General features: G+C 57.5%; 1 protein-coding gene across 2 annotated transcripts in view; it reads right to left on the reverse strand.

Annotated features, from left to right (window-relative positions):
• NIBAN2 (niban apoptosis regulator 2) overlaps positions 1–22,468 on the reverse strand; it is a 55,059-nt gene extending 32,591 nt beyond the window's left edge. The window contains exon 1 of one of the 2 annotated variants that reach the window (XM_029203229.1): positions 22,193–22,468. In XM_029203229.1, the coding sequence (XP_029059062.1) occupies positions 22,193–22,247 (55 nt within the window). In that variant the 5' untranslated portion in view covers positions 22,248–22,468. Of the gene's footprint in view, positions 1–3,814; positions 6,324–22,192 lie in introns of those variants that run through there. The other variant, XM_029203228.1, reaches the window with a different exon arrangement.
• Positions 22,469–22,732: the final 264 nt, after the last annotated feature.

The following is a 22,732-nucleotide window of genomic DNA, read 5'->3' on the forward strand; positions in this document are numbered from 1 at the left end:
CCGACGGGGCTCCTGTAATCGGGGGGCGAAGCTGGTGGAAGGCGGGTAATGACAGGCTCCATCGGCCAGCAGGAGAGGAGGGCTGGCAGCCCACCCGTGAGAAGAGCCTGAACCAGCAGCTGGAAGCCTGCAGAGCCAGGAGGGGACAGGACAGCTGGGTGCCCCCGGCCAGGCCAGTCCTTGTCCATAAGGGCGACAGCACCCAGCAAGGGCGAGGGACTGATCCAGGGTCACCCGACTTCTGGAGCCAAGAGGATTCCCACCCCAGCCGTGTCCTGCTCCCCAGAGCAAGGCCATCAGGGTGAGGTGGGTGTCCCAGCTGCCCACGGGCTGGTCGAGAGGCCAGTATAGCTCAGCCCACCTCCACACCAGGCCCCTCCCATCGTACCCCTGCCACGGCCTCCAAATTTCTACCCCCTCGGCTTCCCGTTTCCCTCTGATCCTTCCCACACACAGGAACCACGGGGATCTTTTTGTTACAGCTCTCACCCTGAATCTCCCCTGCTCAAAAATTTCCACAGTTCCCACTGCCTTTATGACAAAGATCAAGCTCCTCGGCGTGCCCGCAGACCCCTGGGTGCCCTTCCTCCCCGTGGGGTCCCTCCGGGTCAGGGACACCCCCTCCCTTCTCACTTTCCACCGCACCATCCCTTCCCCCGGGATGTCCCCAGGCTGGGTGGGACCTCCCCCCTCTCCCCTGATTCCACAGTGGGTAAGGCCTGTGCCCTGTCTCATACCCCCAGGCAGTACCCACCACATCTGGGACAGGACCTGGCACAAAGGAGGAACAGGAAGGAAGCCCCGAGTGAGAGGCCAGAGGCAGAGGTCCTGAGCCGGGGCCCCCGCCCTGCCCCGCCCCGGTGGGGAGCCACCGCCCACACTGAGCAGCGCAGCTCCACACCCGCCCCAGAGATTCCTCAGCACAGAAAGGGATGCCCGACCCGGGGCCGCGGCTGGGTCCCGGGGCCATGAGAATGTGCACCATGCTGTCCTTCCTCCTGGGGAAGGTGGCTGCCACCCTCGAGGCTTCCTCCCTGCTGGCCTCAGGTGCCCCGCAGGGAGCCTCTGCTGGGTCACCCCTTCCCTGGGGCCAGTTATGAACAAGGAAAAGCCTCACTCCGTAATCCAGCAGCCCCCAGCACGCCAAGGCCCGGCAACAATGGACACCTGACAGTGCGCCGGCTCCGTGCTTCATGTGGGACATCAAGACAGCCCCGAGAAGGAGGGTCCTCATCACCCCCGAGGACAGAGCGGGAAACGGAAGCATGGGGCAGCCAAGGAGCCTACCCGGCCTCACACAGCTGGTGAAGCAAAATGCCAGCTGGTGATGCCCAGCACCCTGCAGGGGGATCTGCCACACTTTGAGCCCTGGCAACAGCCCCAGCAAGTGGGTACAGGTAACACCCCCACTGAGGACACAGAGGCTGTAAGGCCCAGTGGCTTGTCCAAGGCCAGCCAGCTGTCAAGTGGAGAACCCCAAATCCAAGCTGGGACTCGAACCCAGGCTCTCTGGGCGGTGGAAACGTACAGGAGACAGTCACGCGAAGCACTTTGTAAAGGCTCTCGCCGGACCCCAGAGACCAAGGCTCATCCATCACCGAATTCTCTCAGCACCTGCCATGGGGCCTGGTGCACTGCCGCCCGCAAACATCGCGCCAAATCAGTTTCAGGATCTCAATCCTCCCTCCCTCCCCAATGTCCCACCTTCCCACCTCCACGCTTTCACTTGTGCTGTGCCCTCTGCCTGAAGCTCCCTTCCCCCTCTTTTCCACAGTTCAGACTCCTAGCCACACTTCAGGGCCCTACTCAGACATCATCTCCTCCATCACAATGCTTTGCGGTTTCCCATTTGCACGGAATTATAATAATAAGTGGGGCATGAGCTAATGCATGTAACATTTAGCCCAATGCCAGCCACGAAGGCAGCTCCCATCTACGTTAGCAATTATCGTCAACATTATTTCATTCAACCCTCACCCAGATTTACTGTTAAACCCATTTATAGATGAGGAAACGGAGGCTCAGAAACGTGATTTCCCCAACCTCACACAGGCAAGAGCAAAACCGGGACATGAAGCCGAGCCAGCCTCTGTTCACCACTCTACCCCAGTACCTAGAACTGTGCAAGTCAGGAGTCCCTGTTGACTCTCTGGCAACATTTCCCCACTCGCCTGGCAGCTCCCCAGGTCAGGGTGGCATCTCGGTCACATCTGTATCCCAGGAGCTCAGCGCGGCACCAGCCTTGGGAGAGGAGAGTGGGTTTCTCACAGAGGCAGGTGTGTTCTGGGGCCAAGCTCGAGGCAAGAAGCAAACGCGGAGCTCAGAATGGCCTCTCTGGGCCTTAGTTTCCTCGTCTGTAAAACGGGCATAAGGTGATAGTTTCCCCCTCCCTCCTCACTCAGTGACTAGGGGTCCTCGGGAGATGTTAGCTTCTGTCGTTAACAGTCAAAGCGCCCTCAGGAGATGTTGGTTTTGCTGCTAACAAAGGGCCACGTGAGCCTTATAAAGGTTCGTGGCTGTGATCTTAACCTTCAGCACCTGTGGAACCCCTGCTCTAGCGTGTTCCCTCATTAATGGGCCAGGCACATACGCTGAAAACAGGCCACCGGACCTGGGAAGGGCCCTCTGAGATCAAGTCCAAGCTCTCCATTGGACAGATGGGGAAACCAAGGCTGGGGGAGTGGGGAAGAGGCAGCCAGGGCCCCCTAGCCTTGTCAGTGGCCCAGCTCCTCCTGAGAGCAGCCTGGGGAGAGGAGTCTGGGGCTTCAGCACCCAGTGAGAAAAACTGCCTCTGGTCTTGGGGTCTCTGGCCTGGAACCCTCTCCCTGAGCCCACCCTCTCCGCCTGGCCATCTCCTCCCCCGGCTTGGACGTCACCTCCTCAGGACCACCCCCGCCAGGACAGGTCCAGTGCCCCGAAGTCTCCACCACCACAGCCTTGATGGTTTTTGCAACCACCGTGACCGTCTGTGGGGGGCAGGGGGCGGTGGTGACACAGAGACCCAGCGCCAGGCTCACGTCTGGCCCAGACAGGTGCTCGACAAACGAGTGCTGAATGAACAACCCGCGGTGGAAGGCCACCCAGTTTCGGATGCCAAAATGGTGGCCCCGGAGGCCTGGGAGGGAGGCTGAGCCGGGTAGAGGCTGAGCCGGGTCTCCCGGCACGAAGGCAGCTTTGGGGCAAGGCAGCGGGACCAGGAGGGGCCGGCCAGGATCCCTTACAAAGCTGCCTTTAAAGCTCTTCTCGGTTAGCAAATATTTAACCACGGCTCAGCGACCCAGGTCTGGTGGGAGAGCATGCTCAGAGGAAGGAGGGGGATGGAAGGGGGCGCGAAGTGGAGGCCCAGGGAAATGCCCCACCCTCCAATGGCAGACCGCAGACCCGCACCCGCCAGGGGCTGCCCTTCCCTTACACCTCGAGGAGGCCGCCTTAGTGGGAGGAAGTCGATTCCCATCTTGACACAAACAGAAGGAAACAAAGGCCCTCTCATCCCCTCCAGCCCCTCCCTCCCCGCCTGGCAGAGCCCAGAGTCGGCTGTGGGCACCCGACAGTCGGTGGCTTGTTCTGGGAGCCCAGACCCAGGAGTGCCTGCTCTCTGGGAACACAGACCCAAGCTGGGGCAGGTGGAGAAGGGGTGCCAAGGCCCCCCTGCAGGGGGACCGGCCCACCCACACCTGCCCTGCGCCACTTCCACTCTCATTGGTCTCCAGAGGCTGGTGTCCTGCACCAGGCCCTGCTACGGCCAAGGCCACACCCCAGGCCAACAGAGCCATGCAGGATGGAAAGGAAGGACCAGCCTCCTTAGACTGCTCACCTGCTCCACTTCGCCCATCCTCCTGCCCCAGAGAGCCCTGGCTTGGGAGCCAGACAGACATGGAACAAACCCCAGCTCCATGGCCCGGTGCCTCACTCCGTATTCTCCTCCGTGCACTGGGGATAATCAGCTTCTCCCTCACGCCGGGCACAGAGGCGGCTGACCTGTGACGGTGATTTTGTAAACACCGACCTCCATCCCGCTCACACCCAACCCCCGTGCCTACTGACTTTTCAGCAACAACCCTCACCTGCGTGCTCTTCTTTTCTTCCCTGCCACGCCCATTGGAGCTTGAGTCCTCTAAGCCTGGGCCCTGGCCATCTGTCAAAACTGCCCCCAGGCCGTGGTGCCCCTCAACACACGCCTGCTCTCCGCCCACAGTGCAGAGCGCTGAGGCTGGACCGGGCGCCCAGGGCACTCTGCCACGGCACCCTCATGCTGGCGGGTGCCCACCACAGGCCCGGACCCCTGTTTGAGAACCCACCGCCAACTTTCCCCGTAGCGCCCAGACTAGAGTTAGACCCTGAGATCCCAGGCAGAGCTACTCGCTGCCTGAGCCCCTCCTCCACGACCAGCCTGACAGCCAGCATCACCACCCAGCCCCTCCCACCAGCCACCAAGAGGCAGGGCGCTGGGGACAGCCTGAAATCCACGTCCTCCGTCAGTCAGCTCAGGATCAACCAAAATGGGAGCTGGGGGCAGCACCAAGGACAAGTGAGGGTCTCCGGGGCTCCACCGTGCTGGCCGAGAAAGGTTTTGTGTTGCCCTCATTCATCCATTCATTCATCAACCACGGGGCACTGGGCATTCAGGAGTGAGTTAGACAAACCCACTCCCTGTTGTCTAATGAGGGAGACAGACTGTCAACAAAACCTACAATGGGGCTGGGAGCAGCAGAAGAACCCAGAGGAGGGGCAGCTAACCCAGCCTGCAGCGTCGGGGAAGGCATCCAGAAGGAGGCGGCACCCGAGACATGAAGGGGTGCTGGCAAGGTGAAGGAGGAGGTTTGGGCAGGGAGAGCATGCCAAGCAGAAGACACAGGAAATGCACAGATTCAGACAGGCGAGAAAATATTCATCTGTTCCACAAACATCTGAGTACCTTCCTGTGTCGAGAAGGGCACTTCCACAGAACACTGTAGTGTCAAGGTTCTAGAATTTGATCTCAGTTCAAATACTAACCCCACTGCTCACTGACTGTAGGGCTTTGGACATGTGGCTTAATTCTCTCTGAACTTCAGTTTCCTGGGCCGTAAAAATGGGAGTAACAGTGGTACCCGCCCCACCGCATCGGGTTGTCATAAGGATTCAATGAAACGAGTAAAGCCACAGAGCCCGAGCAGATGGGGGCTTGTATCATCAATGATGATGCCTGAATAACTGAAAGCAGTTCCACCTGCCCGAGTGTCGGTGGCCGGGGGATGAGTTGTCAGGTGGGCAGTGGGGTCTTTCACAAGCTCAGGGGTCCCACAGTGTGTCCACCCGTGCTACTGGCAATTTTCTGTGATGTGTTTCGTGCCATGAAATGGGGACCAGAAAAGTGGAATCAAAGCAGCAGCTACCCGGTCGCTCTGCAGGCCATGCAGAGGATGGGAAGGTAACACGCTTGGGGTCCGGTCTTCCTGGGCCCTTGTCCCTCAGAGGTTAACTATTCAGAAAGGAGAAGTGGACGGAGAAACATCAACGAAGATTCAGAAAGCAAACACCCAACAAACCATAAGCCACCAGACCTCGGTGGACCACAGCTCCCTCCGCTCCACGGCACTGCAGCTGGGCAAACTCCTTGTCTCTCTGAACCTGCACTTCCCACAGGTAGCCTCACAGAGTGGACAAGGCCAAGGGCAAGGCTAGATGGGAAAGTGCTTTGAACTCCACCAGGGCGGGACCACAGTGTCTTGCTTTCCTGGTATCTTGTGTTTATACCTCTCTCTCTTTTTTTTCTTGTCTTACTGAATTGACTAAGACGTCCAGATCAATGCTAATGAAAATACCTCTATGGTTTCAACATCAAGTTTGCTCAGGCTTGCTCAGTATGTGACGAATGATGCTGTAAAGGGCTGAGTACCAGGTAAGGACTGTTAAGAGGAAAAAGGGAGGACCTAGCTCAACTCCCAAAACAGAAGAGTTGGATAATTCTCAGGAAAAGAGATGCCGTGGAAAGCCAGCCATAGCCAGACCCCGGCCGAAATGGAGCCTGTTCTCGAGTGACCCACCCACGGCAGACAGGACTCCAGAAGGGGCTTTCCATCTCAGGTGCCCAGTGGTGGGACAGGTGGCGCCTATAGAGTAGGGAGCTCCCTGTCACTGGAGGTATACAAGCAGAAGCTGGATGGCCAATTGGCAAGGAGGCTATGGAGAAGATTCTGTCCCAGGAGAGAGGTTAGCAGTAACAACACAAACAGACAGGGACTTCCCTGGAGGTCCAGTGATGGGAGACTCCACACTTCCACTGCAGGGGACACAGGTTTGATCCCTGGTCGGGGAACCAAGATCCCGCGTGCCACGAGGCTGGGCCAAAAAAAAAAAAAAAAGATAAAACACAGACAGACCCAGCTCTGCTACTGACCATGAACTTCCCAAGCCTCAGTTTCTTTATACATAAAATGGGGGTAAAAATAGCATACACCTCAAAGAGTTGTTGTGAGGACCAAATAAGAGAATGTGTGAGTAGTGTGTGGCACTCGGCCTGACTGTTGGTAAGAGCCCGATAAATGTCAGCTGCCATTCTAATAATCAATCACTAGTAAGTGCCAGTTACTCTGGCCAAAGCCTAATGGAAAAAAGGCTGGGGACCTCCCTGGTGGCGCAGTGGCTAGGAATCTGCCTGCCAATGCAGGGGACATAGGCTTGAGCCCTTGTCTGGGAAGATCCCACGTGCCGCGGAGCAAATAAGCCCGTGCACCACAACTACTGAGCCGGAGCACCTAGAGCCCGTGCTCCACAGCGGGAGAAGCCACCGCAATGAGAAGCCCACGCAACGCAATGAGGAGTGGCCCCCACTCACCCAACTAGAGAAAGCCTGTGCTCAGCAACAAAGACCCAACGTAGCCAAAAATAAATAAAATAAAATAAATAAATTTTAAAAAAAAAAAGAAAAAAGGCTAAACACAGACACACAAATCCCACACATTTCATTAGCCGAATGTCCTCTGACACCATCCTTTTCACTAAGTCCAAGTCAGCCTCCTTCCCAAGCTGCTGCCTCCCCCTGTCCATCCCCCTGCCCATCTATCTATCTTCCTATCTATCGCTCTATCCCTCCCTCCCTCCCTCTCCCTCCCTCCCTCTCCCTCCCTCCCTCTCCCTCCCTCTCTCCCTCTCTCTCCCTCTCTCTCTCTCTCTCTCACACACACACACACACACACACACACACACACAGAGCTGGCTCCCTGGGTCCAGAGGGAAGTGGGGTGGGAGCAGGGAGAGGGCTCAAGGCAGGGAGGGAGCAGCAAAAGGAGACCAGCCCAGGAAGGGAGGGAGAAGGAAGATGAGCCACGATGAAAATCCACTCATGTGCTCGCTGCTGGGCCAAAAGGAAACCCAATCCCAGGCTGGAATGCCAGGGACCCTCGGCACGGAGAGGCTTCATGCAGATAGAAGATGGAAAGTTTATCCAAATAATAAGACTCCAGCGGGCTGCCCTCCTGAGCCAGCAAAGGACACAGGCCCTGCCCCACCCCGGGGTCACCAGCTGCATGTCTCCTCGGGCTCCAGCAGGCCCAGAAGGGAGGGTACAAGGGCAAATCCCCTGGGAGGCCCTGCCAGCTTCACATTCCTTGTTCCAGGTGCCTGCATGCCCCCCACCTGTGCATCATGGGAAACTCTGCTCTCGGCCAACAGGCCCACGTTCTGTGTCTGCTTCTCCGGGGGTCAGTTGAGGGTGAGTGGGGACGGGCTCACCGTCTCCCCTGGCAGTGATAACAGATTCCAAGCCCAGATTTCCAGGCGGTGATGCAGGGTTAAGAGTGCTGGGGCCTGGGATTTCCCTGGCGGTCCAGTGGTTAAGGCACTGCGCTGCCAACGCAGGGGGCATGGGTTCAATCCCTGGTTGGGGAACTAAGATCCCACATGCCACGTGGTGCGGCCAAAAGATTTAAAAAAAAAAAAAAAGCCCTGGGGCCTGAGTCCGGGCACCTGACCGTGACTGGGTGACCCTGGCCAAGTTCCTCACCCTCCCAGGCTCTCCAGCACGTCTGTCCAGTGAAGGGGCTGGACTCCATTGGGCTGGACCCTCAAGCCCTTCCTCAGACTGTGACTGTCCCTGACAGCCACACACCCCCATTCAGGGCAGAAGCCCGTTAGTCATCAGCATAACTTTGCTTTCACAATGAACTGGTGTCTGTTCCCCCCACGAGGACAGGGACCCCGTCTGTCTCACTCATGACCTATCCCCAGCACCAAGCACAGCACCGAGCACATAAAACCTGTCCCTGGCTGTGAGATTACACCAGAGCCCTCGATTTGGTCTCCCAGGCATCTTACGACACAGGAAAAGGTTGGGGTTTTCCAGAAAAGCCAGCTCAGGCCTGGGGACAGACCCTTCCCAGCCCCGGAGGCAGTGTTTGCCAGGGGCTCCTCTCCAATCCCAGTAGAGCGCTTCCTATACAGGTGGGGCCTTGCACCTGGAGCCGGCCAGGCCAGCCCAAGGTCACACCTCAGCAGCAGAAAAGGTCACCACCCCGTCAGGCAAACCGAGCTGTCACCTAAGCTCGGATCCTCAGTTTCCTCTTCTGGCAGATTCTGTCAAATGATACAGCACCTGCAAAGGGCCTGGGAAACTGGAGCTGAGCAGGCCCTGCACTTGAGCCTGGGGTGAGGTGAAGGGACGGAGGCGGGTGTGTCTGCGGGACTCTCACCTGGGGCCGGCAGGTCACCCTGCTTCTGTGTCCCCCATTAGAGGAAGATCCCAGCCCCACGGCGGGGTGGGGGACAGATGTACCAGCACTTTGAAAAACAACCACCGAAGGGTAGTGCACATGAAGGGCACTGCGGCCATGGCCAGCAAGAACCACGGCAAAACCAATTTCTGGGCAATTCTGGTTCCCCCAGATACCTGCACTCTCTCGGCTCTGGGGCTCTGCAGAGCTGCCCCTCTACCTATGACTCTTCTTTCTTCATGCCTTGGGTCTCACCTAGACATCCCCTTCCCCAACAAGCCTTCCCTGACCCTCCAAGTCTGGGTCACTGCCTCTCCCTTGGCTCCCAGAGATGCCCTCGCTCCCCACCTCGGCAGGGGTTCCATGCTGGGTCCTTCCTCCCAGAAAGGGGTCCTTGGGAGGATGAGGACCATGGTTGCCTCCCCATCCGGTACCCCCAGCCCCACACACGACCTGGCACCGAGCAGGCTCTCAAACAATGCTGGGATCGATGGATTAATCCCATGGAAATGATTAAGGCTGTCCCACAGAGCACTGCCTGCAACAACGAAAAACAGAAACCACCCAAGTGCCCAGCGATAGGCATTTGGCTGAGCAAGGTAAAAGGCAGGCTATTGCGGCCATGATGGAATATTCTGTAGCCATTCTACGTGCTTCCGGGGGATGACCAGGGTGCAGATGCCCACAGCCCGCTGCAGATTTTCATCTTCTTCCTGTTACTTCTCTTTATTTTCTAATTTTTCTTTGATATTAGATATTGCTTGTGTAATGACAACAACAATAAAAGGGGGGGCTCTGAGGAAGCTCAGAGTTGAAAGGTGCAGCCTCCAGGGTCCGAGGAGGTGACCTTTGTTGGATGCTGGCAGGTGGGAGCCATTGTGGGTCTGAGGGGGAGGTCAGAGCTCACTACCAAGACCTGACTTAATAGCATCCTGTCGCTCGAGTCCAGTCTGCCAGGGCTCCTCTGGGAGGGAAGCCCTGACCTTGGCGGGGGCGCCGGACCCCAAGGGCAGAAACTCTCAGCTCTGAGGGTTCACCTCGTGCCAGGCGCCAGGCATGGCTTACGTCATAAAGCTCACAACACTGCGAGGCGGTTACGCCATCCCCACTTTACATGTGGGGAAACAGAGACACAGAGAGCTGAGGCCACAAGGCAGAGGGGGAGCCCTGAGCACTGCAGAAAGGGGGCCCCGAGCCCAGCCTTCCGCCTCACACACCTTCAGCAGCCGACGTCCAGCTCTAAGCACCCAGCGGGCCTGCGCATCACACGGGGGCCTTTGCCACGTCCTGGCCGGAGCAGTGAGTGGGGTGTCTAAGGGCTGGAGGACTGGTGGGTCACAGACCCGCCCAGCTGGATGAGAACAGCACGCTCCTCTCGCCCCACTGTTCCCACCACGCCCACCTGCACTGCCTGGCACAGAGAGACTCCACGCTGGAGAAGCAATCCACCACTTCCCGGTGTGAACCCTCAGAGTCTCATCCATCCACCCACCCACCCCCGGCAAAATCTCTATTGACATGTTGATCAATTTCCTTCTATGTTTTTTCTACACCTGCACAGACATACATACTTGCTGACGTACAGCACATCTTCACTTTCAATGGCTATGCAGTCCCCAAGGCTGGTGGTCACTGTCCTAAAAGCCAGATGACATCCCAAGCCCTGGGAGGGCCCAGCAACAGGACCCTGGCCTGTCACAGCACGCCTCCTGGACGGACCCGTTTTCCTGACCAGGAACTGAGACACCAAGAGGGGAAGGGACTTGGGCCACTTGGAGGACTCTGGGAGAGTCCCTGGGCCACCAGGAGCCTGTTTCCTTATGTGACAGGAGGGCAAATAACAGGCATCGCTGAGAGATCGGGCGGCCGAGCTCCTCCCGGGCCTGGTGCAGGGCCCACATAGGCGAGCTCTCTCGGAGCATGGTCATTTCATCACGATGTGCCCTCTGATAATTAGTTAATTAATGGTTGGCCGGAACCACTTGTTCAGCGCATCCCTCCAGCCAAACCTTGAGCTCTACATGGGCAGGGCCTGGGCCAGCTTGGTTTGGGTGCCACACTCACAGTGGGCCCTCAGTCAAGGTGTGCCCCTGCTCCTGATGCACAGTGAGTCAGTCGGGGTGCCAGGACCCAGGTGTCCCATCCCCAGCCTGTCACACCAGGGCTTAGTCGCAGAGGCCCAGCGCCCAGAGAGGTCGGGAGCCAGGGGGAGGGTCGGCCCACCCAAGATCAAGTCCCTGGGCCCTGCCTCTCCCAGCCTCACCCTTGGGGCTCAAGGACAAGAACAAAAGACTCAAAGCCAGTGAGTCAGACTGAGAGGAATACACGCCAGGAGAGAGGAAGCTGCGTGTGCGCGGCTGCACGCACCCCAGGCCTGTGGTCTCAGACCAAGGTGGGGGACAAACACTCCTTCCAGACGGGCAGAGGGGAAGTCAGAACCAGCGAGGGCCGCGCCCCTGCCCACGTCTGCCCCACCCCTCCATACCCCCCAGCACACTCTCTGCACCCACCAGACCCTTCATCCAAATAGCTTCAGGTCCCTGTGCTGCGAGATGGAAACCTTGCAGGACATTTACTCATTCATTCACTGCTAAGGAATTAATTTAAAGTAACAAATTTTAATTATAGCTATTGATTACTGAGCATTTACTATGCCCGGCACTGTGTTAAATGTGCATAAATGTAACTGATAAATGCACATAATGCAATTTAACCTTTACATTAAAAGCATATCCCATATAATAAGGGAAGTAGTATTATTATCATACCCATTTTACAGCTGGTGAAACCAAGGCATCAAGAACCACAGTAACTGTCCTAGGGGCACCTGGCTAGTAGCCAGTGGAGCCAGCTCTGTCCCTCGAGGCCACACTGTCTGCCTCGTACTGCTCATATCACGGACAAGAACCTAGGACCACAGCCACATGAGGCACCTGGAGGAGGCCCCAACCCAGCCTGCCACGAGTGGGTCCAGGGAACAGCACTCCTGGCTGCAGGCTTAGTCCGTGGGTCCTGCAAGGCCTCTCAGGGCCTAGAACTTGGCCCAGAGGACCCCCAAGAGGCTCTCGCCCAAATCTTTCATTGAACCCCGGTGGAAAATGAGGCCCAGCGTGGAGGCTAGGCCGAGCTCCCCTCCACGGCGCTGGACTCTCAGAAGCCACAAGGGGGACTCAGGAAGAGGGGAGGGGAGTCGCGGGGCTCTGCCCCTAATCACACAGGAAGTCTGCTGAGCCCCACCCTGGGGGGCTCCAGGCCTGACTGCGGCCCGGCCCCCAGCCTGCAGGGCAGGCCCCAGAAGCACCTCCTCTCAGATTCTGCCACAATTTCAACAGGAAAACAGGAAAGCTGAGCTGGGTGGCCTGCTACAGCCCGACTCGGAGTGGAGGTTTGTCTCCCAGGAGCAGGCAGGCCTGAGAAAGTAACACTTCTGCCCTGAGAAGGGGGCCTCACCTCTGGCCACAAAGACTCAGGTCAGCGTGAGAGAAAGGGCTCGCTGTGTTCAGCCACTCAGCCCAAATCGTGTCCCACCCCGTGCCCCCCAGCCACCCTCCTTGAGAGATGGAATCGCCCCCATTTTCAAGATGGGGGAACTGAGGCCCAGAGAGGGGAAGCCCCCTGCCCAAAGCCCCACAGTGAACCGTGACTGTGGTGAGCAGAGCCCGGAGGGCTGCCCTCGGCCGGGCTGAGCAGTGGTCGTCCTGGGGGATCAGGCCTCTCCCCGCTCCTTTTCCTGGCAGCCTGAAATATGGCAGTGGGGGTGGAGGGGAAGGTAGCTTGGCTTTTTTTTTAATCCTCCACAACACCTAGCTGTCTGCATGTGGACAGGCCTGGGCTGTCTCCTCAGACACAGGCCTATCTGTGAGGCCAGCACAGGGCCGCTTCTCTCATAGAGGGCTTGTTTGTTTACTCAGTTTTCAAAATTATAACCTTTACAGCCTCATCCGGGCCCATCCCTCCTTCCTGACCAGCCTTTGCTGTCTGGGGTGTCCAGGAATGGAAAGGGCCCCGGGTTCCCGTCCCAGGTCTGCAGCCTCTGAGACCCTGGGAATGTCCTTTCCTCTTTCTGGGCCTCAGTTTACTCACTTATGAAATGGAGGAGGGGATTGGTCAGATGACTGCAAAGGGTCCTTCCTGGCGAGCAGGGAGGTCTGGGCCAGAAAAGGAAAGCAGCCACGGCCCATCAGCAAGCTCCAAACTCAGGGCAAGGGGGATCTGCGGCCTGAGCAGGCCAGGCCGCAAGCGAACCTTCCACGCTAACCACAGCTCCGCAGCCCAGTGGGGCCCAGACTCCCCAAAGCTTCAGTCCTGTTCTCTTTTCTCCCCTTCCCACTCCTCTCCAGCGAACACTTCCAAAAAAACAAACAAAAAACAAAAACGGAAACAGAACTGCAATTGTCAGCCCACTCCCCTCTGGAGGTCCCATCACTCCTAAAATCCCTGGCGGGCAAATGACACTGCTCCCCCAAGGACTCAGCTAAATGGAACTGCCACTTACCCAGCGGGTTCCATGTGCCAGGAGCAACTGCCTCCCAGAATCTTCACACGCCCCAGAGGCAGGGATCACCTTCCCGTTTTACTGAAGGCGGACAGTAACTTGCCCAAGGCCACGGGACCTTTGCTGGCAGAAGCCAGTTGCCTCCTGGTCAAGGCCAGACATGCTGCCCCTTGAGTTGGGCTGACCAGATTTAAAACCAATATGCACTTTAGAAAACATAAAGATCCACTGTCTTTGTAACACAAACCACATTGCGTTCAGCTTCATGGAAGCGTCTCGGATGGCATGAGTCCCATGAGATCAGGGCTCGCGTCACTGCTTCATCCCCACCACCCAGCTCAGGCCCAGCACAAGACAGTTTTCAGAGTGGGCTCTTTCCCTCCACAGCAAGATGGCATCACACAATAAATAATTGCTGGGGCTTCCCTGGTGGCGCAGTGGTTGAGAGTCCGCCTGCCGATGCAGGGGACACGGGTTCGTGCCCCGGTCCGGGAAGATCCCACATGCCGCGGAGCGGCTGGGCCCGTGAGCCATGGCTGCTGAGCCTGCGCGTCCGGAGCCTGTGCTCCGCAACAGGAGAGGCCACAGCAGGGAGAGGCCCGCATACCACAAAATAAATAAATAAATAATTGCTGGGCACCTGCTCTGTGCTTTCAACACAGCCCAAGGCCTACAGGCTCCCAAGAGGTCAGAGCCAGGAGGGTACTAGAGATTGTGCTAGTGCCCCATTGCACAGATTGGCAAAGCAGGGCCAGAGAGGAAGAAGGGCTTGCCAGAGGTCACCTGGCACCAGCCCTGAGACTCTTGCCTCCCAGGCTGCACCCATAAATGGCTCCCGGCAGGTGGGAAGGATTAGAGGCAGGTAAATAAAGCACAAGAGGGTGAGTAGCTTCCTGCCCAAGGGACTCCTCTTCTAGAAGATTCTGGCTTCACAAACTTGGCTGGACACAAACAGCTCTGTCAGGCGTGGGGAGGAAGGACAGCAGCTGCGGCTGGCTTGGCCACAGATGTGTGGGTGGGAAAGTGGGGTTCACAGTTTCCAAACCACAATTCATTTTTCCTCTGCCCCTCCTGGGTGCCTGGTTACCCACTGGAGCCCCTGGCCCTGCAGGTGGACCCTGCACCCTGGCCCATGCCCTGCACTTTTGTTCCCCTGAGCGGAAGGACTCCCTCGGCCAGTGTCCTATCGAGGATAATGCGCAACAGTGATGACTGGTCATAACAGGAGCCAGCACTTCCCACATCATCTCGTTCATCCCTCACAATAGCCGAGCACATCTGGGCTACCTTAGGCCCACTTTACAGATGAGGAACCTGAGGCCAGGGGAAGGGAAGGCACCTGCCAAATGACGGGGCAGTTGAGACAAGATCTCGAAGCCGGGTCCCCAGAATCCAGGCCCGCCCTCCTTCCACTCTGCCCCTGGAAGCAAAGGTTCTCACACTCAGAGCTGCTGCGGAAGGGAGTGAGTCTCCTGTCATCAAAGGAGTGGGAGCAGGGGGAGCTAGGACCCCTGGCTACCTCAATAAAACAGCCTATGGGGGGTCCATCAATCCCGCAGGGCCAAGAACAGGCACCAGATCTTCCCAACCTCACACATCACCATCACCAAGGCCTGGTTGCTCCATCACCCCTACACACACGCACACACACACACACACACACACACACACACGTCCCCTGACTGTACCCCATCCGCACTGGTTTGGGCCCCTCTCACCACGGGGCTCCCCTCTCACCCACCCTCCTAGGCCTCCCCAGGACACTCAGGACAAAGTCCCCTCTTCTCTAGGGCCAGCCTATGTGGCTCTCTCCTCTTCACCCCATCCCCCCCCCTCACCCACTGGGCCAGTTCCCCTCTCACACTTTCCTGCTGAAGATCTCCCCCCCGCGCCCCTGCCTCGAGAACACTCCTCACCCTGAAGAGGGACAGCCAGCCAGGCAGCGCCACATGGGCAGGGGCTGCGTCAGAGTTCGGGTATCAGTGTGTCCCTGGTGTCTAGCACAGTGCCTGGCACACAGTAGGAGCTCAGTAACTACTGACTGAATGAATAAAAGAATGACCAAGTGTGTCTGGGGCAAGAGCTCATCACATGCCTGTGGGCTCTCACAGGCAGGCAGATGGCGACCCTCTCCCTCAACTTCTTACATCCAAACCCACCCAGCCCTGCCTTTAAAAGGTACCTAAGACCACTAGGAAAAGGTTTTCAGAGACAGAGAACTCCCATAAGTAGATACTGGTCTTAGGGGGTCACAGATGGGAAGAAAAGGCACAGAGAGGCATAGCCATTGGTTCAGAGTCACACAGCAAAAAGTCAACAGGACCAGGCTCGAGACCCAGATCAAGCAAATAATTCTGGACACGCGGCCAGGCAAGGGGGTGTGTGTTCCTATCTGTCTTTTGCCCCTTCATTCCTGGGCCCTGCCCAACATCGGACACAGAGTAGGTAATGCCGTTGACTGACTCTCCTGTGTGCCCACAGCCCGTCTCACCACCCTCCAGGTGCCTGCTGACCGCTGCAGATATCCAGGGCCACAGGCTGGTGCTCCTCAACCTGGGGCATGCCAACTTCCTGGAACACATGGGTGCCTGAGGCTACAGGACAGACCCGGCCCATCTCCCTCCAGGTAGTGTCCTGGAGCTACCACGCGCTGTGTTCTCACCACTCACCAGCCCTGTGCTGCACCGTGAAGGGGCTGTCACTCTTGACTCTACGCCCTGAGAAGCCAGCACTCTCATCCTCTTTAACGGAAGGAAGACACTGAGGCTCAGAGAGGGTGGCCAACCTGTCCTCAAACACCATCGAGTGGCAAAGCTCGGACTCGCACCCAAGCAGTCTGAGCGCTCAGCCTTGCCCAGACCTCTGGACTCGCTGCTTCCTTCTAACTTACCATCCACTGTGTCACCAGGCTGGTCCCCTCACCTCTGTGGGCCAGAGGTAGCACATCTCCAAACCGAGATGGTTCCCAGGGGTGGAACCAGCTGCCCTGGAGAGATGGGCACTTCCTGTTCTTCCAGTTTTAAAATCTGGGAGATCAGAAGATTGCACTGTTCCATGACTCAGGCCTTAAGATTCTATCAGAAGAGGGGCATGGCTCTGCTCCACCCTCGAGGGTTTTAAACTTAGGCATCTGCCTTCATGTTTCCTTCAAACTCTGCCCAGCACCTCCGACAGAAAACCCTTCTTCCTCAGGCAGGGAAGTCGGTGGGGGTGGGGCAGGGGAAGGAAAAGCAGCTCAGGAATTTCTGTGACCGACCGCGGGAGGATGCTACGAGGAGACCAGGGCTGGAGTGAGTCACGAGCTCTGCCTGCCTGCGGAGGAGGAGGGGGCGCCGGCAGGAGGGCAGGACTGGCCAAAGGCAGACTTGAGTCCAGCCGAGTAAAGACGGGAGGACAAATGTGTGCAACCCAGTCTCTGACACATGCCGCTCTTCCCACTCGGCCCCTGCCACTAACCTGCTCGGCCCCCGCACCCCTAACCACTGGCCTGTAAAATGCTGGGGAGGGAGGTGGAGGGTGCAGATGCAAAGAAACAAAGGAAGGCTTGGCACAGAGTAAGTGCTCCGTTAAGCGATGGCTAATCTTACAGGTTCAGAGCCGGGGGCAGTGCACTCCATCAACTACCATCCTCAGGAAGGAGACAAATCAGTGGACTCCCTGCAGGCTGCAGGCTGGGGAAGCGGCAGGACCTACATGGTCACACCCAGACGCCATGGGCATCAGTCCGTGTCCCCACCTCACCAGCAGCTCCTTTGAGCAGGCTCCCAAAGAAAGATGCTCAGAGGCGTCCGGGCCTCCCAGGAACGGGCCTTCCTTGAAATGCCCAGGTTGGTGGAAGCAGGCTGGGGGGTGGGGAGGGGGCGTAGGGCAAGAGGATGAGTCTGTCTTCAGCAGGGAAGCTGACCAGAGCGGGAAAGGAAACAAACACAGTGACTCAGTTTGCCCCTGAAAACCACCTATTTGGTCACAGTGGAGCATGGCAATGTCCTACATTAGGGGAAAGGCTAAGAAAAACGTCTGCATGGATGGCCTCAGGTGGAACAGATGTAGCTTTGGAGGACGCTTCCAGGGATGGTCTAATGACCTGGGAGCGATGTTTACTATGAATCGTTTAGTGCAAGGAGCGAGGCACAAACTGAGTCATGGCCTCAGCAACGTGTAATAAACACAGAAGGGAAATACCACGAAAGAATAAAGTTATTGCAGGATGGTGGTGAGTGACTCCTAATTTTGTCTCTAACCCTCATTCCTCAGGCGGCAGGAAGGGAGGCCCATGGCCCAGTTTGGGTTTAGAAAGGTCTCTTTGGCAGCGTGTGTGGGAAGGATGGAGGGGTGAGATGGGAGGCAGCTCTGAGCAGGCGAGTCCGGAGCTCAGGCCCCAGCAGTGGGAAAGGAACAGACAAGTGGAGGCTGGATGGAGGGGGAGGGCAGGGTCAACGCCAACAAAAGCACGTTATGTAAGACGACACAAGAGGAGGGCAGAATCCCCAGACGCTTTACCCCCAGGGGCTGACCCAGACCTTGGCTAAGGGCAGCAGCGAAGGGGGTGGTGGTGGAGCACTGCTTCCGGCCAGCCTGGGCTCCCTGAAAAGCCCACAGCTGCATCCAGGAAGCCACGCACCTGGGTGGGGGGTGGCCAAATGCAGACCCCTCCACCCCTAAACTCCTGGGACCTTCAACCACTGCCCGAATGAGGAAAGGCAGTTTTTTAAAATCAACTTGGAGGAAAGATATTAATTATTCTGTTCAATAAATTAAAAAGATACCCCCTTTTTCATATCTGATTGTCAAAAGGGGTGATAATACTTGGTACTGAAGTACCACATGCTGTCAAATGCTTACAGCCTTTTCAGAGGCTCTGTGTCAACACATCAAAACGTGACCCAGGAGTTCCATTTTGAGGCCGCTCTGACACCGGAACCTGGTGCAGGATATGTGCAAGGAGGTTCGGGCAGCACCGTGATTACTAGCAAAACACTGGAAACAACCCAACGTCGGTTAACAGGGATCTGGGTAAATAAACCTTGCCACGCACAGAAAGAAACCCACCCACAGAAGAAGGCAGACTCACGTGTTCTGACATGGAAGGGTATCCACAATATACTGAGTGAAACAAGTCAAACCACAGAAACATATAATTGGACCTCTTTCTATAAACAGAGTTAAATGTATATGTACACAGATGGGCGTTTGGAAACAGTGACACACCAATCTTGAGGGATTTCTTCTGGGCAGTGGGATTGAAGGGAGGGAAGATGGAAGAGCTCTGCTTTTTTCATTTTCCACTCCCACATTGCTTGCGTGTGTGTTACTTTTGCAATCAGACGACATTAGCAGTGTTGCCTAGAGTTGGGAAGGACTGAGGGGGAAGCGGGGGTGACTACTAATGGGTGGAGAGTTTCTCTGATGGGTGACGTAATGTTCTAAAATCGATTGTGGGGAAGGTTGCACAACTGTGTGAATATACAAAAAAGCCATTGAATGGTACACTTTAAGTGGGCGAACTGGCTGGCAGGTGAATTGCATTTCAATAAAGGTGCTATTTAAAATAAGAATTAGCAAGGGGAAAGGTGAGGCCGGCAGAAGGGAGGAGCACAGGCCCTAGCAAACTTCTGTACTAGCGCTCTCGGGTAATAAACCTTAAGGGCACTGTGTGTATGTGTGTGTGCTGGGGGGAGCGGTTTCTTGGCCCCCACAATTTCATCTTGATCAACAGAATTTCTGGAGCAATGATTGAGTCTTTCAAGTCCGTCCTTGAGGCAGAGCCCCCATCCCCCTGACCCACACCAAGCAGGGCCAGGTTTCCTGCTAAGGGCACGGCACCCAGCCCCTACCTGCATACCTCGAGCAACAGTGAGCTCACTCCCTCACCTGCTCCATCTTGGTTTACGTGGCTCAGACCATATGCAAAGAACCCCTCTTACAGCACTGATAGAAGCCAGTGGGCACTTCCACTCTTGTTCTTGTCCTGGCCTCTGTGCCAGGTAGAAGGTGTGAGTTGGCCTAACCCTACCCCCCACCTCTCCACGTCTTAGTTCTTTCCTTGTCATATGGGTCCTCCCCTCACTGCTCTCTGGACCCACTCCAGATAGCCCACAGCCATCTCACACATATGCCAACACAGAAGGTAATCAAGGTTTCTAAAAACCCAGGTGGATTCTTGCATCCCAGAAACCAGCATCAACCCTGACCCCAGGGACTGGACAAACCTCAGAGAAACAGGATCTAAACCACAGCTACAGTTGCTTGCTTCAAACTCCAAACACCTGGCCACTCTCAAGAACAGAGGGTAAAGAACAATCTCAATAATAATGGCAGTTGTTTGCTAAGTACTTACTATGCCCCAAGCACTGGGCCAAGTTTCATTATTCCCATTCTACAGGTAAGAACACTGAGATTCAGATGCTGGCCCAAGGTCATGCCGGCTAACATGCTATGGAGTCAATGTTGGGACAAATCAGCTGGCTCAAATCTGAGGAGAGCTGGCTCAAATCTGAGGAGATTTGTGGGGAAACTTTGGGATGGTTAGGCCCTCAGAGCTGGAAGGGACTACGGCCCGCAGGGAAGACACCCTTTCAGTCACAGTGAGAAACAGACTGAAGAGAGTTAAGTAAGCGGCTGCCTGAGGTTACGCAGGCCTCCTGACTCCCAGGCCAGGGTTCTTCCTCCACACAAACTCCCTCATGAAAGAAGGAAGAGAATCATCCTGCCACTAGCCCCACGGGGCCGCTGGTGTGAGAACAAGCCCCTGCTTGCCAGGAGCTTTGAAATCTCAGGATGAAAGATGCCGTGATGGCAAAACAGCTCCATGGGCAGGAGCGCGCCTGACCCCTGCCAGGACTTGCAGGCTGGCACTCACCTGCTCACCTCCTCAAGGCGGGTGCAAATCCCGGGAAGCCACTGGCCAAGCCACAGAACCCAACCAGGAACCGGCCTCGGAGCTCAGAGCACAGCTGACTTCTCTATGGCGCGGCCCTGCGTCCCTGGGTCGGAAGGGCTCTGGAATTTTAATTGTCCTGCGGGAAAGTGCTAGCTGCTCTAGCTGCTTCGTGGGTGGGGTGAGGACAATGCGAGGATCACTGGAGGTGGCAAAGCACACCCCCATTCCCCACAACAGAGATTTCCAAGGCAGCTCCCTTCTGTGGGAGGGGGCTGGAGGCTCGCTGGTTTCCTCCCCTCCCACTCGGTACTGCAGGAGCCCCCTCAGGTGAGTCTGGACCAGGAATTTGAGGCATTTAAGGAGGGTTATTAATAGCACTGAAGTGTTGAGAAGAAAGAGGCCAGCAGGCTCTGAGTGCGCACAGCCCTCTTCCACCAAGCTTGGCATCCACAAAACAAACCCAGCCCTGTCCAGGAGAGGACACTTCACCTTCTGTGGCCTCAGTCTCCTCTCCTGTGAAGTGGCAGTTCTCAGCCCAGGAGGCGGGAAGAGGGGGAGAGCCAGAGCTGGGTGTGGAGGGAGGAAAAATCCCACCAAAGAAGGCGCAGCACACCCCAACCAGGCCGGGTGAGGGGCCCCAACAGGAGGTCGTGAATGGATGGACTGTTACAGAGGCCCAGGAGGCTGCCACCAACAGGGAGGGGACAGGAAGACTCCGCCCAGGCCTTCCTCCTCCCAGAGTCCAGGCCTGTCCTACAAGCAAGTATTCCAGGACTTAACCCCCTGCTGGTCTGACGCTGGAGAGGGTCTGACTCATTTCTTCATCACCCTCACCACTGGGCCCCGGCCCAGGCCTGGCACAAAGGGTGATTTCAGGTCGTGAGCCCAGAACCATAGTCACAGGACAAACCTTTGTGCCCAGCTGGGGTGGGAACCCGGCGTTAAGGGACCCCTGGTTTCTGTTCTCCAGGGGTCTGAGTGGCAGAACTCAGCTTCTGAAACTCTAGAGAACTGCAGGACACATCATGATAAGTGTAGGCGGACACTGTGCTCTGGGTCCACCAGACAGAGAAAGGCAGATTCAGCCAAGAGGAACGGGCTCCTCTTTCCATAGACTTCCCCCTCCATCCTACATGGACCAGCACCCCATGCACTGGGGTCTCCTCTGTGCCAGGCTGTGCTAAGCAAGCTATGTGAATTAGCTCACTTAAGTCTATTAATAAGGAAGAAATCATTCACCCCATTTCGAAGAGAAGAAAACTGTGAGGGGCCAGGACATTAGGAGACTTGTCCAAGATCTCATGGCTGGGAAACAGATGCTGGGGTTCCACCCAGGCAGCCTCACGCAGAACTGAGTTTCCCAGGCAGCCAGAGGGTCTCACCCTCTCTCTCCACTCTCTGAGTTTTGGGGAGGAGGAACCCAGGACCCTGCTGCAGTCCCTGGGCTTCCCCAGGGAGGGGGGAGGGGGCAGCTGCCCTTCTGAGAAGTGGCCACCGTGCAGAGACGGCTGAAGGAGGGGGCTGAGGAGGCTGGGCTCCGGCCCTGACCAGCCCCCTAAACAAGCTGGCAGCAGAAGCACCCTGCTGTGCCGAGTCCAAGGACAGGGATTCTGACCCACCGCTCCTGTGTATCCCTCCTATCCTAAGCCCACTCCCCAGGCTCAGTCTCAGGCCTTGATGGGCCAATCCCCTGGAAGCCTCGGCCACGTGTACTGGGGCTGGGGCCAGGGCGAGTGGGGGACTGGGACAGCTAGGGAAGGTCAGGACACGCTGGCCGAGTGGGCCTGGACCGCTTCCGGGTGGGGATACCCAAGGTTAAGGGGAGGCTGCGACCCCTCCCATAGCTCGACTGCGGTAGTGTGTTGGGGGATCCGACAAGACCCGGCTCCAAGGGGTGGGTGGGAGTTCGAGTCCCCCCAGGAGGGGGAAGGGCGGCCTCAGAAGGGGCCGAGAAGGGACGCTCAGACGTAGAAGAAACAAGCTTGGACAACAGTCTTGGTCCCCCAGCCACTCCCGCCCTGCCCGGGGCCTGACTCTCCCGAGACCCCAGCAGGCTGGCCGGGATGGGGGCGTGGCCGGGGGCTCCCCGCCGGACCCCCTGCGCGCGCTGCGCTGCGCGGGACTCACCTGCGATGTGCTGGCGCCTGGCGTCGTCCAGGTGCGTGGACAGCACGTCCCCCATGGTGAGTAAAAGCCGCGGCCCGATCCGGCCGGCGCCTGCCGCTGCCCGCGCTGCTCAGACGGGCGCCACTGGCGCCATGGAGCCGACCACCCCTGCTCCCGCCGCTCCTGCCGCCCCTGGCTGCGGCCTCGCCCGGCTCGCGCTTCGGCTCTAGCAGCGTCAGTCCGCGGACCGCCTCCGCCTCGCGCCCCAGCCCGTGGCCCAGCAGCCCTACCGCGCCCGCCCCGCCCCGCCAGGCCACGCCCCCGGAGCTGAGCCCCGCCCCCTCGTCGGTGGCTGGCAGGCTGGCGGGCTGGAGGGCTGGCGGGCTGGCTGGCGGGCGGGGCAGGGGGCCGGGGATGCCGGGACCGCCCGCAAGACGGAAACAAAGAGAAGGTCGGAGAAAGGGAGACCGAGGAGAGACGCAGAGGGAGGCGCACCGGACCGTGATCAAAAGGAAGAAAGAGATGGGGCTGGTGGGGGCATTGGAAAGAACGGGAGTGCCT

The sequence above is a fragment of the Monodon monoceros genome, unplaced genomic scaffold, assembly GCF_005190385.1.
Source record: "Monodon monoceros isolate NGI ecotype Baffin Bay Population unplaced genomic scaffold, NGI_Narwhal_1 Super_Scaffold_5, whole genome shotgun sequence".
In the NCBI taxonomy this organism is placed as follows: domain Eukaryota; kingdom Metazoa; phylum Chordata; class Mammalia; order Artiodactyla; family Monodontidae; genus Monodon; species Monodon monoceros.